Source organism: Eurytemora carolleeae, unplaced genomic scaffold, assembly GCF_000591075.1.
Source record: "Eurytemora carolleeae unplaced genomic scaffold, Eaff_2.0 scaffold381, whole genome shotgun sequence".
Classification (NCBI taxonomy): domain Eukaryota; kingdom Metazoa; phylum Arthropoda; class Copepoda; order Calanoida; family Temoridae; genus Eurytemora; species Eurytemora carolleeae.
In genome coordinates this window covers 232263-249092 of record NW_019396271.1, presented here as the reverse complement: position 1 = coordinate 249092, position 16830 = coordinate 232263, and the positions used below count along the sequence as shown (strand labels likewise).

Genomic DNA, 16830 nt, shown 5'->3' with positions numbered 1-16830 from the left:
GGGAAATTTTAAATTTTGCGCGCCATTTAAGAAGAGAACTCTAATTGGTCAGAATATTGTGGGGATATTTAAAAAGACAGAAAAAGATATTCAGATCAGCTCTGTTAATTTTGTGAATTTTTCCGATGTTGCAGTTTGATAATTTTAGTTATGGCAGTCCTTAAAAGTACTGTAGAGTTGAACCATGTGAGTTCCCAGCTAACCAAAGTACTGTAGAGTTGAACCATGTGAGTTCCCAGCTAACCAAAGTACTGTAGAGTTGAACCATGTGAGTTCCCAGCTAACCAAAGTACGTGCAAATAACAATTTCTTTACGTTGAGAGAGCATCTTAATTTTAGGTCACCACAACGTTGAAACAGCGTACATTATTCTGTCTATGTAATCTGTGACTGCATATATTTAAAATGGAGAGGAGTACTGAATTCTAATGGGGTTTAAACAACTCAGCTCATTGTTCAGTATATATATATATACTACACAGATCGGTGGTAAAAGATATTTTTTGCTGCAATAGTGAAGTGGAAAGGCGAAAAAGGCTTTTTATTCATTTTTTTGTTTGCCAATGTACTAAGTTGGAAAATTTGAGGAAAATTTAAAAACATCATTACTTAGAACTTTAGAATTTTTGACAATCTAAATATTTTTTTAGCCTCTAAATAGACTTTGATATATAATCAAATAAAAAATAGAATGAAAATCAGAATGATAGAATTAGCTAAAACAGTTTTAGACTAGCTTACAATTTTTGTTATGAAAACTGAAAGAGGTTTTCCACAACAAGAAAATACCCTTTATTGCATTTTGAATCCCCCCTTTTTCACAAATTCTATTTTAACATGATGACTACATGACAGTGAAGTATTCTGGTCTAGATTTCTAGATGTAGATAAATATTCTCTAGATATAAATCAAATTCTGGATCATTAAGAAAAACTTTTTTCTCTTTCCTAAATAACTATTAAACCTGCACACATTCCATTAGACTATAGAATTAATGATTCTCTCTCCTCTCCCCCCTTGAACCTCACATAAAAATATTTGACACAAATAAATTGATAAATTTGATCTCCTCTACACAATTTGCCAAGATCCTACTTCAGTACGCTTCAAACTAGATAAATATAAATCCTATATCTACAGGACAATCAAGGCAGATAAAATGTGGTACATTTAATGAATTATTGAAATAAAGCCACTCATTGAATAGATCTAATCTATAGTACAAGTACAACAATCTTCGAACAAGTAGGACAAACTCCTGATGCTACCAACGTTTTATGGATATATATTGAGAGGAAAATGACGTAATTCTATAGTAGGGTTGGGAGAGAGTTGGGTTGGAATTTGTTTACAAAAGATCTAATGATTACGATGATAGGGGCGAGAATTTAGTAGAAGATTCCAAATCCCTGAGTGTCCTAGATATATGGGAGCGAGTTATAGCAAACCTACCAAAATTGACCGAAAACCGCTGGACATTAAAAACTTGAAACATTTTGGTGTTCACTAAATATAGTACAATAATATTTTATTAAACTTTACCAGCAGCTCAAAAAACTTTATTATAATCTGATGGATGGTTTAAGAACAGCTAAAATAAAGTTATCACAATGTCTATGTTTGAGGGGAAATGTTTAAAAATTGAAAATAAGATTTATCTCTCCTGGGACCGCTCTATTCCGAAGGTGTGTGGAAGGATAAATGAATTATTACCGTTTTCAGAGTAATCCATCACTTTCTTATTAAAGTTCGGGAAATGCTTTGAGTGTCGAGGGAAAGCAACTCCATATCCGGTCATAGCATACCAGTTTCCTAAATACAGATTGCTTAACTTCATATCCGGTCATAGCATACCAGTTTCCTAAATACAGATTGCTTAACTCCATATCCGGTCATAGCATACCAGTTTCCTAAATACAGATTGCTTAACTCCATATCCGGTCATAGCATACCAGTTTCCTAAATACAGATTGCTTAACTCCATATCCGGTCATAGCATACCAGTTTCCTAAATACAGATTGCTTAACTCCATATCCGGTCATAGCATACCAGTTTCCTAAATACAGATTGCTTAACTCCATATCCGGTCATAGCATACCAGTTTCCTAAATACAGATTGCTTAACTCCATATCCGGTCATAGCATACCAGTTTCCTAAATACAGATTNAAGTTTATCAATCCTTTAATATTGTTTAATTAGGATCCTTGGCTTCAAGTTTATCAATCCTTTAATATTGTTTAATTAGGATCCTTGGCTTCAAGTTTATCAATCCTTAAATATTGTTTATTAGGATCCTTGGCTTCAAATTTATCAATCCTTTAATATATTGTTTATTAGGATCCTAAGCTTCAAATTTATCAATCCTTTAATATTGTTTAATTAGGATCCTTGGCTTCAAGTTTATCAATCCTTTAATATTGTTTAATTTATAATTCACCAAAACCATACTGCAGTCCTTCAATTATCATACAGGGAAATTTTCATCTTTCTAAACATCCCAACGAATGATTTGACAGGTTCTTTAACAATTCTTCTTCTTAAACACTTTATTAATAAAACGGTTTGAAAAATATTTCTTAGGTGATATCTGTCAGAGGTAGAAAATTGTAATAAAAATAAATAAACTGGAATAGAGTAAAGAAAAAGAAAAAAACGGAACAACAAAATTATGAAAAATTATGCATAAAAACCTAAAACTATATTCACCCAGCCATGTCAAGGTTGTTACGGCACAAAACTTTGAGCTCTAGTTGGAAAGGAACTTGAAAATTCAAGTACTGGTATGACTCACATAAATGAGATTGGATTGCTGTAGATAAGCTGATTTGTAATATTCAAATCTTAGTTATACAGATTTCAGAAAACTCCAATTGAACAAAAATCAATCAATAATTACTTTCTTTGATGTTTTAATATAGGGTGAGTCAAAAAAAGTTGGATTAGCGGCGTCTGGTGCAAAATTGTACCTTTTTGTGAAACTCTCCTGCATGGTATTTTTTCAATTTTTTTTCGGAAATTCGCAATTTTCAGCTTTGTTAACCCTATTCCCGCTGGGGGGGGGGGGTCAATTTGACCCCCCCCTGTAGTTTTTTTTACATAACTCAAAAAGTATTGGTCTGAGGCTGTTGAAATTTTCTGACTTTTCTTACATACCCAAAGCCCTCTCTTTAGGCCTAAAACCGGGCTTTAATACTATCTGCCTGAGTCCTCAGGCACACTGCCTGAATGACTGATTTTGCCTGCAACAAACTAAATCTTTGTTTTGACCCACTTTCACTTATCAGATTTTGATAAAATTTAGCTTTTTGGAAAGCCTATGACATAAGGAAACGGATTGCACAAGTTTTGCGAAAAAAAATTGCAAATTTTTTGCAAACAACCTGTCAAAGGAAGGTTGCACATTTTTAGTTTTTCTTGATTAAAAATCAGGTTATTTAAAATTTTGCAAAAATTTTTGTATATTTGAAATGGCATGGTCAAGGGCTTTTCAAAAATGTATAATTTGTCATTTTTTGGACAAATTTTTTTTTGCAAACATTTTTACTATAAAACTGGATTTTGCGATAAAAAATTCAATTTTCGCAAATTTGCAAATTTTTTTGCAGATTCTAAAAGTAGAGCACAAGAGCTTTCTAATGAGGTATCATTTGTCATATTTGGACATAAAACATGGGATTTAGAGGGGGGGGGGGTCAAATTGACCCCCCCCCAGCGTATCCTGGTTTTCAAGTACCCCAGCAGGGATAGGGTTAAATTTTGAATGAAAAGTTCTTTAAATCCTATAGTTCCTTTAATCTTGGTTTATTCTAAAGTTATAAATAAACGCCCTTCAGTTGAAAACTAAGGAGCAATTCAAAAAAAATTTTCCTTAAAAATAAATTAGACCAGAACTGAAAATTGCGAATTTTCTTATTACAATTTTGCCTATTTTCTGTGATTCTGTAATTCAATCCTTATAAAATTTTAGAAATTGATAGAAATAATATACATACACATTTTTGTTTTTCTGAAATTCTGATTTTGAGAAAAAAAAGTTTCACGAATTCTTTTTGGGCCATTGGAGTACCAAAAAAACATTCTAAAAGTATTGAAAAAATACTATACAGGAGAGTTGCACAAAAAGGTACAATTTTGCACTAGACCCCGCTAATCCCACTTTTTTTACACACCCTGTATTTTCTTGAATTTGTGATTTTCTTACCTACAGTTAAAAGTCTACATTCGTCATCTTGGCCGACGATATACTCAAGAACAGTCCCATCATATATAAATGCATCCAGCTCCCTATAATATATTCAAGAACAGTTCCAACATATATAAATGCATCCAGCTCCCTATAATATATTCAAGAACAGTTCCAACATATATAAATGCCTCCAGCTCCCTTTAATATATTCAAGAACAGTTCCAATATATATAAATGCATCCAGCTCCCTATAATATATTCAAGAACAATTCCAACATATATAAATGCATCCAGCTCCCTTTAATATATTCAAGAACAGTTCCAACATATATAAATGCCTCCAGCTCCCTATAATAGATTCAAGAACAGATCCAACATATATAAATGTATATTCTTTTTGTGAAATCTAAAATTTCTATTGAAAATAGGGTCAATTTACCCCATTAGACTTTTAAATTTAAAAATGAAAAGTGAAGAGTTTAATTTTATCTCATAAACCCCTTAGGTGTTCACAATTAATAACAGNGTCATTGTATTTATACTAATTTCTTGTAAATAGGGATGTACACAATTAACCACCCCAGGGCCCAGTGGGACAGGGTTGAGCCAAAAGGAAAAATAAACTTAAAAAATAAATTAAATTTTCATTTTAAAGATTACATCCTAACTAACAAGAAAATATTATTTTTAAGTCCCCAATAATGTTTTATCTAATACAAATTAAAATGTCTTGCAAATAACCCCTTTTTCAAATCAGTTCATGACTATATTAACCCTCCTTAATATTTTTCTCAATTTTTGGCAATTCTAAAGTATGAACATTCGGAAACTTTAAACATGGCATCGTAATTAAACATTTTTGGAAATACATATAATTATATTTTGTTTTGATTATCATATTTCTTAAATCAAAAATGACACAGATGTTTAGACCTAAAAGAGGAAAGTTTGGCTCAAAGAAACTCCTTTAAAATTCCGGCTCAGGAATTCTGCTGGGTTTGTTTATTGAGTACATCTGAGGGGATTATGAGATAAGCGTTAACTCTTTGTTTTTCATTTCTCAATGACTTACCCTTTCTTGACAGCTTCTACTCCTTCCATCACGTTCTCCTTGTTGAAGGCCTTCATGTACATATGCATGTTGGGGAAATGTCTCCTGGACCATTCAATTCAAATATTTTAAGAAAAAAAGATCATCTATAAACATCTGGTGTTGGAAAACAAAATTTAAACAATTTTATTTGTATTTGATAGTATCATACCGTAAATAGTTTTATATTCTTGGGTAGAAAATCATTTAGTTAAGTCTAAAATTCGTCATCCTATTTCACAGTCTTTGGGTCTCGCTGTATTTTTATGCTTTTATTATTGCAACCTGTTGTATATTTGTAGTATATAACCTTTGTCAGGTCAAATCAGATCATATCAGATCAGAATCTAATCCTACTGACTACATATCAGATCAGAATCTAATCCTACTGACTACATCTCAGATCAGAATCTAATCCTACTGATTACATATCAGATCAGAATCTAATCCTACTGACTACATCTCAGATCAGAATCTAATCCTACTGACTACATCTCAGATCAGAATCTAATCCTCAGATCAGAATCTAATCCTACTGACTACATCTCAGATTCCATGGTTTTACAGCTGATGGTTTAGGGGCTCAATATGTTAATTTTAATACCCAGTAAACTTCAAGGACTTCAAAGCTACCAAAATTACCTTGTTTCAGAACGATTTTCATACTTTTTTGTTTTCCTTATTTAAAAAATTTGGCCATTATGTTAATTATGCGTTTTAGGACTATTAAAAGTCAAACATTTTTTACAAGTTTAAGTTTTGATTAATCTAGAAAATCAGATTTAAAAAACGCCTTAACTAAAATTAATACATAAATAGTGAAAAGAATTGAAATGAGGATTTGAATTAATGTTCCCTGATAGCATTCTCTGTATAGGTCCAGGGGACTGTTCCAAATCTCAGGGGTGGTTTCATGCTCTGAGGGTTTGTCAGCTGAAAAATATAGAAAATAAAGGGACTGTACGCGTAAATTCAAGTGATTCTCTTTGCAAAAATGGGAATGCCAGATTCACAACGGCACACGCTTTGTTTGATCAAGTATGAATTAGTTCATCATTTTGAAAACTAATTATTTTTAATTGTGATTTTTTACAAAAATGACTTGCGCATTTTTATTGCAAGACAGCAGTTAGGAATTAACAGCATTAAATACTTTTAAACCTAAGAAAACGACAATATCTTCCACATAATTGATAAGATAAAGGTTTCAAAGATAATGTTGTGAATGGGACATTGTCCTTTCTGCATTAAGGTTCACTTGAAATAACGCTTACAGTCCCTTTAAAAGAAAACCTCTGTGCGGAGGTCGGAATTACTGAATGGCCAGATTTAGTTTAAACTGATTTAGCAAAAGGTCAGATTATATAAAGAGATGCAAGAAGTTGAACTTTAAATTACGTTAAAAGTGCACTCTCGGCCATTCTGTGCAAGAAGCTTATCTATCTTTGCCTAGTTCAGCTACTTCTCTTTGATTTCGACCTTAGTTCAAAGGTTATTCTAGATCAGCATGACACAGAGAGATATTTAATTTCTTTCTGTTTAAAAGGTTCCAACTCTACCTCTTTTTGTTTTCAATTAATCATCGTACAGGGTTATCCACAAAGGATTAAAGTTCAGAAAAGACTGTATTGAATTTATTAAATTTTTCATGCATAAATGGAATGCTTTGTTAACCATTTTTTTCAAATATTTTTTTTTTTACAAAATTAATAATATTTAAGGCCCGGGAATCAGATGTGAAATTAAGATCGCCATATTTAAAGAGTATCAGACCCTAATAAAAATCTTATCCTTTGTGGGTAACCCTGTACATTATAGTTCAACATTTTTTTTGCAGAACTCTTCCTTTAAAGATAGTAAGGAAGACATGTCCATATATTTATATAATTAATGGTTTAATGTTTTTTTTTATCTCACTCTATTCTTTTCTTTTTCTTTCTTGTGTAGATAGTTTTCATGGGGAATATATTAAGAAGGTTTCGTAACCCATTCAGGAAAAAAAAGCTTAGCTCCAAAATTAAAATCATTCATTAAAATTGTGGAAAAAAGAATATTTGAATGTCTTAAAGGGAGTGACGGGCAATGTATGGTAGTTGAACTGAGAATGAAGTTTTGTGGAGAATTTGAGACATATAAAACGTTTTGATGATGTATAATCACTGAGTTTGAGAGCAAAGTCGACGTTTAAAATCATCCATTTGGGTTGTTACGTTTTGAGAATCAACCTTTTTTAAATTATTAAATAACGATGACGAAAAATGTAACAAAAATTCTGCAGTTAACTTAACTAGTTGTTTAGAATCAGGTTGTGAACATAAAAATTAACTCTTAATATTGATCTGATACATTTTTCGTCATCGTTATTAAATAATTAAAACAATTTCTCCACAATACTACATTCCAAGTTTTACTACTATACATTGCTAGTCACTCCCTTTTAGGAGGAGTTTTCAATGGAAAATTAAGGATGCAAATTATTATTGAATTTGAATTGCAAACAGAAAAAGATGATAACTTTTTAATGGGCGGAATGATTTAATCCCATCTTTTACTATTCAAACTATTCAAAAGATCTTTGCTCTTAATTTTTTTTTGTTCAAGCACAAAAGAGAGAAAGAGAGACAATTTTTAACAATTTTTTTAACTAAAATTTATAAAAAAAAATGTTCACATGCTTTTTCTTCAGACATTTTCAACTCAGCGTTACATTAAAAAGATTAGGAAAGTTTATGCAATTTGTTGCAATTCAGGTTAATTTCCTTTTCTTAAATCTAATTTTCTTTAATCCTAATTTTCTTTAATTTAATTTTCTTTTATATAATTTTCTTTTATCTAATTTTCTTTAATCTTTATTTTCTTCAATTAAATCAACAATGTTAAAACTTGCACGAGGGTAGGCATTTAAGGCTTCTGTCTCCAACCATAGCTTAGGCGGCTAAAGGGGGAGGGGAATGAGGGATATCCCCCTTGAAAATGTGGGGCCCTCCCCCCCAGGTGAAAAGACGAAACCAGCTTTTTTAATTCGATATTTCAAAATGAATAAAAAATGGTATTGCAACAGTCCTCCTTTGACCAATAAGAAATTATCATTTATATTTTATTTATTATATGTTCTTTCTGATATAAATGAAGGGACCACAACATTTCAGATAAAGGTGAAGGGACCACACCATTTCAGATAAAGGTGAAGGGACCACAACATTTCAGATAAAGGTGAAGGGACCACAACATTTCAGATAAAGGTGAAGGGGCCACAACATTTCAGATAAAGGAGAAGGGGCCACAACATTTCAGGTAAAGTTCAGATAAAGGTGAAGGGGCCACAACATTTCAGATAAAAGAGAAGGGGCGACAACATTTCAGATAAAGGTGAAGGGACCACACCATTTCAGATAAAGGTGAAAGGACCACAACATTTTAGATAAAGGTGAAGGGGCCACCATTTAAGATAAAGGTGAAGGGACCACAACATTTCAGAAAAAGGTGAAGGGACCACAACATTTCAGATAAAGGTGAAGGGACCACAACATTTCAGATAAAGGTGAAGGGACCACAAAATTTCATATAAAGGTGAAGGGACCACAAAATTTCAGAAAAAGGTGAAGGAATCACAACATTTCAGATAAAGGTGAAGAGACTACAACATGTCAGATAAAGGTGAAGGGGCCACAACATTTCAGATAAAGGAGAAGGGGCCACAACATTTCTGATAAAGGTGAAGGGGCCACAACATTTCTGATAAAGGAGAAGGGACCACAACATTTCTGATAAAGGTGAAGGGGCCACAACATTTCAGACAAACGCCCGAAATCTATGTATATAAATATTTTGCTTGCTTGTCTGTCTGTCTGTCAGAATGTTTGTGTGTCCGATTATAACTAATGAACTCCTTGAACGGTTAGCCTCAAATATATATTGTTGAAATCGATTGAGCAATATTCTTAGCTTGATTCAACATTTCTAAGTTGAGTGACCTTATTTTAATAGTTTCCAGGCAAAGCTGGGTTTCCAGCAAACATATAATATATTCATATAAACAAGAGACCTCGTTATTCCGGTAAAACGAGACACTGCACTCTAAGAGATTAGGTTTCAAATCATTACTTTAAAGGGACAGTGTATCAAAGTTCAATTATACTTTATCATTAAACCGTGGGTAGAAATCATTTTAAAGGGACTGTAGAGAAAACGCAATTCTAAGAATTTATCGTCATTATTCTACCTTAAAACTGTTAAATTCTAACAATATTTTTGGCTGTACTGCAAAAAACCACAAGTCCCACAGTAAAAAATCATTTTTCAGCCAGAAATAAATGCATGTATTTTATCCTTGATCAGTACCATTGCGAGTCGAACATGCCAATCTATAAATGGAGGCAATAACTTGAAATTAATTCTACGGTTTTTCTAAAATTATGCTGACAGGTCCAGTAAAAATATAACCCCCAAAATTCCGCAATAAATCCCGAGACCATAGATAAATTAATAAAAACACATTTAAGGAGGGCTTTATGCAACATTGTTTGTTCCGTGTTCTTCCCATGTTCATTGTCTGTTCCTTATTCATGTTTGTTTTCTTAAAATCTTTCCTTTTCAAACACAGATTTTTATCATTTGTTTAAATCTTTAATCATTACTATTTATTTGAAAAAACCTCGCATTTTTAAAAATAAAATAATTAAAAACTGAGTTATTGGTCTGTTTCTAACATACTTTTTAAATGGCAGTAACTGTACAGTGCTCTGTGTTTGATATCGTTTTTATTTGTGAGTTTTGCGCAGATGCGCTGTTTTTCCTTGAAAGTTGGTCCAACTCGTGCCCAGGTGCGTTGTCTATAGTATAGTTTGTCTGTGAAAGTTGGAACCATGTGCTTTGTCTTCTATATAGGTTGTTTTTAAAAATTGGGTCCAGTTGTTCTCTATTTAGCATAGTTATCTGTGAAAGTTGGGCCCAGGTGCTGTGTCTTTGATATAGTTTGTCTATGAAATATGGGTCACGGGTGCTCTGTCTTCGATATAGTTTGTCTGTGAAATTTGGACCCCAAGTGCTCTGTCTCCTGTATAGTTTGTCTGTGGGAATTTTGCTCAGATGCTCTGCCTTTGGTTTAGTTTGACTGTGAAAGTATAGTCCCGTTGGTCTGTCTATAGTATAGAATGTCTGTGGAAGTTTGGCCCAGGTGCCCATTCTTTGTCATAATTTGTCTGTAAAAGTTTGGCCCGGATGCTCTGTCTATGATATAGTTTGTCTATAAAAGTTAGGCCCAGGTGCTCTGTCTATGATATAGTTTGTCTATAAAAGTTTGGCCCAGATGCTCTGTCTATGATATAGTTTGTCTATAAAAGTTAGGCCCAGGTGTTACAATTTTCAGACTCATGCTCAATCGACCGAGAAAATAGCTTAACAAACACTTTGCAATCTCTATAGTAGAAAGTTAAGACGAAAACTTCAAATTGATAACTATATAATATATTTGAAACCTTAAAATTACAAAGAGCTAGGGAACTTTTTGCAAAGTTCATATGAGGGCTCCTCAGCAATTTTTTGCTTGAAATTGAAAAATCGCAAATATGAAAATTGAGACATTATGTTTATTACTATTTATTACTTTAAAGCTTTCTAAATATTTGCTTACGGTCCTGTTTTTATCCATCTTAAAACAATATATTTCATGCTCATAAACGTTAACCCGGTTTATCAGGTTACAATAAGCGGTAAAGGAATTAAGTCTTTGTCACAAACTCTGATTTTTTTTAAACCTACATCTTTGCAAGAATTACACCATTAGGTTGCAAATTTTCGCAGTTTAAAAAAGTGATTAAACCATATACGGTGTTTCGAGTAACCCTGCATTTATGGAGTGGCATGTCCGATTCAAAATGTTACCCTTAAAAGATTTATCTGATCAAGTATAAATATAATATCCATTTAGATGATCAAGAATGAATATAATATCCATTTAGCTGATCAAATATAAATAAAATATCCATTTATCTGATCAAGAATGAATATAATATGCATTTTTCTGATTAAGAATGAATATAATATCCATTTATCTGATCAAGAATGAATATAATATCATCAGATCAAGAATGAATATAATATCCATTTATCTGATCAAGAATGAATATAATATCCATTTATCAGATCAAGAATGAATATAATATCCATTTATCTGATCAAGAATGAATATAATATCCATTTATCAGATCAAGAATGAATATAATATCTATTTATCAGATCAAGAATGAATATAATATCCATTTATCTGATCATGAATGAATATATTATCCATTTATCAGATCAAGAATGAATATCATATCCATTTATCTGATCAAGAATGAATATAATATCCATTTATCAGATCAAGCATAAATATAAATAAAATCCATTTATTAGATCAAGAATGAATATAATATTCATTCATCAGATCAAGAATGAATATAATATCCATTTATCTGATGAAGAATGAATATAATATTTATTTATCTGATCAAGAATGAATATAATATCCATTTATCTGATCAAAAATGAATATAATATCCATTTATCAGATCAAGAATGAATATAATATCCATGTTTATCTGATCAAGAATGAATATAATATCCATTTACCTGATCAAGAATGTATATAATATCCATTTATCTGATCAAGAATGAATATAATATCCATTTATCTGATCAAGAATGAATATAATATCCATTTATCAGATCAAGAATGAATGTAATATCCATTTATCTGATCAAGCATGCATAAAATATTCATTTATCTGATCAAGAATGAAAATAATATCCATTTATCTGATCAAGAATGAATAAAATATCCATTTATCTGATCAAGAAAGAAAATAATATCCATTTATCTGATCAAGAATGAATATATTATCCGTTTATCTGATCAAGAATGAATATAATATCCATTTATCTGATCAAGAATGAATATAGTAGCAATGTTTTTGTTTTTGATTTTCTCTTTTTAAAGTAACTTGGGCATTTTTTGCTTAAGAAACAATGCAAAAGTTACCAGAATTAAACACTTTCCAAGCCAGAAAAATGATGAAATATTCCACGTTATTGACTAAATCAAACTTAAATGGTACCGTTTTGAATCGAGCAAGCTCTTTTTTTTACAATGGAGGGTCACTTGAAGCTGCAACTAAACTCCATTTAAGTAAATGTTATCTTAAACTGAAAATTAAAAAAGAAAATGCTTGAACTGGACTAAAATAATTTAAAGTTTGGATGAACGTTAATCTGGATGATTTTGAAAAGTTTAAAACTTCTTATCTCTGTTATTAAACTTCGTAATATAAACTTATGTTCTTATATTTTCAATTGTTTAAAGGGACTGTAGACGTATACTCAATGGACCTTCCATGTACGTACAGCCTAATATAGTACTGACCTGAGAACGGACTTGTACTTCCATGTACGTACAGCCTAATATAGGACTGACCTGAGAACGGACTTGTACTTCCATGTACGTACAGCCTAATATAGGTCTGACCTGAGAACGGACTTGTACTTCCATGTACGTACAGCCTAATATAGGTCTGACCTGATAATGGACTTGTACTTATTAATCCCGGGTCTCTGATATAGAAATTCACGATGTGATTTTATAGAGAACCGCCATTGAAAAACACACCCATTTTCATCAAGAATAACTCCATTATTTTTGCTTTAAAATGATAAAAAAGGGTACTATTGTGAATCAGATATGTATGCTTTCTTAAGATTGAGGATCACTTAAAAATTAGGTCGTCAGTTACTTTAAATATATAGTAAGTCATCCTTTGTTTTCGATTAAATTCTTCACATTTACTTGATTTATATTTTCTTGATGTTGTAAGCCAGATGATTTTCAATAACAAAAAGATTACAATTGTTTTCTTTGATGTAAAGCCCTTGAAATATAATTTCAACATTTTATGCTTTTAACTTAACGGATATTTAAAAAAATACTTTAAAAATAAATGGTAGAAAAAAACATTTGATTTCTCAAAAATATTCTAGCGTTGTCCTTACATACAATAAGATCAATTAGTTTTATAAAGGGACAGAATGCACCTTAGCATCTCTCTACACTAGATTGATCAATAGTGATTGCTTACCAAGACTTATCATGAACATAAACACGTATTAAAGTATTTTATCTATGAACTTATCTTTAGTACTTATAAATACTTTCCAAAATCAATCAGGTTCATTACTCTAGTATTATATAGGTCATGATTACTTACCTAAGCATCATCTGTATTATATTCATGATCATGATCACTTACCCTAGTGTAATCAAGATCATCGGTTACTTACCTAAGCATCATCTGTATTATATTCATAATCATGATCACTTACCCAAGTATTATCTAGATCATGATTACTGGATTATATTTATGATCATGATCACTTACCCTAGTATCATCTATTCCCTGGAATTGATCCCACTCCTCCCTCGTGATCATGAATGCCGCAAGGTTAGCTGTATAAATAGCAAGGAAGACGACAGCAAACAAAGCCCAGACAGAGGCCATGAACCTGAACAAAAAACACGGTAATCAAGATTGAGTAAAAAATTGAGTAACCCTTACTTTTAGATTTCATGTTTCAACCCAGTAATTGTATATTTTTGGTATTTTATATATTACTTCTACAGTAGCCATACTCGTTTAGTATTTAAAACGCGTTTCACAATATTTGAGTTAGATTTCGGAAGAAAGATTAAATTTGAATTTATTTAAGCAGGACGAACATATCTCATGAAAGTCTCGCGTGAACAAAAAATATTATTTCTTTTAGAATTCTCTTCAATGATTTCAGATTTATATTCCTTCCTGGTTTCCGCTTAACTATCTCTATGTCCCCCCCCCTTCTCGCCCCCTCCTTCATCGATCCTCCCTTTTCAACCCCTTTCCTTTCCTACATCATCCTTTTTCAACCCCTTTCCTTTCACGGGCTCCTTCTACCCCTTCCCTCTACCCTTCCTTCCTCACCTCGTTTTACACCCTCCCTTCCCCTTCCATCTACCCCTTTATTCCTCACCTCTTTTTACCCCCTCCGTTCTCCTTCCCTCTATTATCTCCTTACCTCTTCCCTCTATATATCCCCCTTTCATATTCATCAAAACGTACACACTACACTGCAGTACATGGTACCCAACAAAAGTTAAGACGACTGTACAGACTTAATGCATCCGTGTACAGCAGTCGTAGCCCGTAGGTATCTTTTAAAACTGTAAAAAAGAAAATTTATTATATCTGAACTTAAACAAAATTATGATCATTGAGCTTCGGAATACAAATTTTGCAAAGCCATATAACTTTCCAAATTCTGGATTTTTTTATTTTTAACCTCGAACCGGGAATCTACTTTTAAATACATATTTTTTGTTTGACCAGAATCACAAATGTATGTTGGGAAGATTTTTGAAAGTAGTGCGCATCACGAGGATTTAAGGGTTCTGTCTATCCTGTAGAACTGGGACTTTTTCCTTTTTTACTTTTTTGTCGGCATAAGCGTAAAAATAAGTTTAAATGACAAAATCGTAAGTTTCAAGACTGTTCATTTCATATTTTCATATTTGTATTCAACTACTAAGCACGAGATAATAGAAATAAAAAATCACAATTTACTATGTAGGCGGGTCCAAACTACATAGTAAATTGTGATTTTTTATTTTAATTATCTCGTGCTTAGTAGTTGAATAAAAATATGAAAATATGAACAATCTTGAAACTTACGATTTTTTCATTTAAAACTATTTCGTTTTAAATGCTTATGCTGAAAAAAAGTAAAAAGATTGAAATCAAGTAGAAGAAACCGAATGAATCTCGCCCTGGTTAGTTTGGGGTGATGCAAACCCAAAGTTTATTTGAAATATTGTATTTAATAAGCTTTCATACGATAATAGACAAAACATTGCACAAGTCTAGGAAACGGACAGGAAGACAAATTGCGCACAAAAAAATAAAGATTTTTATAAAGAACTGTAGTATTTAATTGACACATTTATTTTTTTTATTTTATAACTTTTTTTTATTTGAGTCTTTGCCACAAACTCAGATTTTCTAGCAACCCATAGCCGATGACTTTGGATTTTACAAACTACAAGTTCTGTTCAAATAATCTAAGTTTAAATATCAAAGGTTTACACTATCAGGTTGCAAAGATGGAGATTAGAAAATTTGAGTTTGCATGGCAAAGACTAGATTTCTTCGGTTGATTTGTTTTTCTGTTGGTTGGTTCAAAATACAAAAAAATAGTTTTTTGTAGACAACATTTTTTAACTTCTATTAGCTAAAACACTCTTCAGCCTTTCTGATGTCTATTTGATTCAAACCACAGACAATAAATTGATTAAAATAACAGATAGGACTCTAGATATCGTCTTTTTTTCAAGATTTAGAAGTATTTAATTTACAATAACCTTTTGAACAGAGAGAGACTGTTCTACGCCGACTTGTTATTGTGAAAGAAACATTTCTAAATCTTGAAAAGACGACATCTTGTGTTCTATCTGTTATTTTCATAAATCTATGCTACAGACAAACCAAATAAATATATGTAAAGATAACAGAGACAATATTATTAACAAATAACATGCATATTGGTTCGTTAAAGATTGAGACCGGAGAAAATTATAAAAAAATAGAACAGAATCCATTTATTTATTTTGAAAGACATGTTTCTAATAACATATGTGTCTTAATTGTGAAATGATCAAACAACTGCAGAGGCCGAACTTTTGCACTGCTAGTCTCTTAAGAAAACCACGCCCTCTGTAGTCAAGTTAAAGGAAAAAATTTGTTGCCAAACTTTTCGAAAAGTTTTTTTTTGCAACCCTATGGTGTATACCTTTTATATTCCAAACTATGAATTCTGTTAGATAAAAAGTTTCAGTTTTTGATATTAAAGATTTACATTATCAGGTTGCAAATAAACATGGATAAGAACATTTGAATTTGTGGCGATAACTCAGTTCCTTTCGAAGTATATTAAAATCTTACATGTTTTATTAAAATATAGTCATCCTTTAAACAGCTTTTGAGAAGAACAAAAAGTTCTAAACCCCATACTTTAATACTTTAAGCGATAATTTTTTAATCCTTGTAGCTTTGCACCGAATGTCGAAAGACCATTGGTATTTCAATCTCCGAACCATCAACACAGGGATTTGAAATTTAGAAGTGTCTTCGTTTTTATCTATACTTGTATAGTTTAAAATCCAAACTTTAAGAGCTACGAGGTCCCAAAGTTGATCCAGTAATTTGGAATAATGTCTAGATTGAATTTTTATTATGTTTTTGAAGAAAAACAATCCTTAAATGTAACATGGCAATCAAAAGCATAAAATCATTTAAAAACAAATATAACTATTCATTCTGAAACATTATGCAAAACAAATTTCAATGCATAAAAGAAGTGGGTTTAAAATGTTTTCAAAATTTAGGACTGTTTTGCATACTGCAGTTGCATTTATTTAATGCAGAACCTTGCATCTCATATTAGAAATAACAACAAATTGATATTCACTAAACTAAACGAAAACAGTTT

At 31.6% G+C, this 16830-nt stretch overlaps 1 protein-coding gene across 2 annotated transcripts in view; it reads right to left on the bottom strand.

The window, feature by feature from the left end:
- Positions 1–16830, bottom strand: part of LOC111699855 (glutamate receptor ionotropic, NMDA 2B) — a 99902-nt gene that overhangs the window by 17185 nt on the left and 65887 nt on the right. For both annotated transcript variants that reach the window (XM_023470609.1, XM_023470610.1), the window contains 5 exons: positions 13692–13815; positions 6137–6213; positions 5263–5346; positions 4206–4288; positions 1715–1813 (listed from right to left, as the gene is read on the bottom strand). In XM_023470609.1, coding sequence (XP_023326377.1) covers positions 1715–1813; positions 4206–4288; positions 5263–5346; positions 6137–6213; positions 13692–13815 — 467 coding nt within the window. The remainder of the gene's footprint in view (positions 1–1714; positions 1814–4205; positions 4289–5262; positions 5347–6136; positions 6214–13691; positions 13816–16830) is intronic.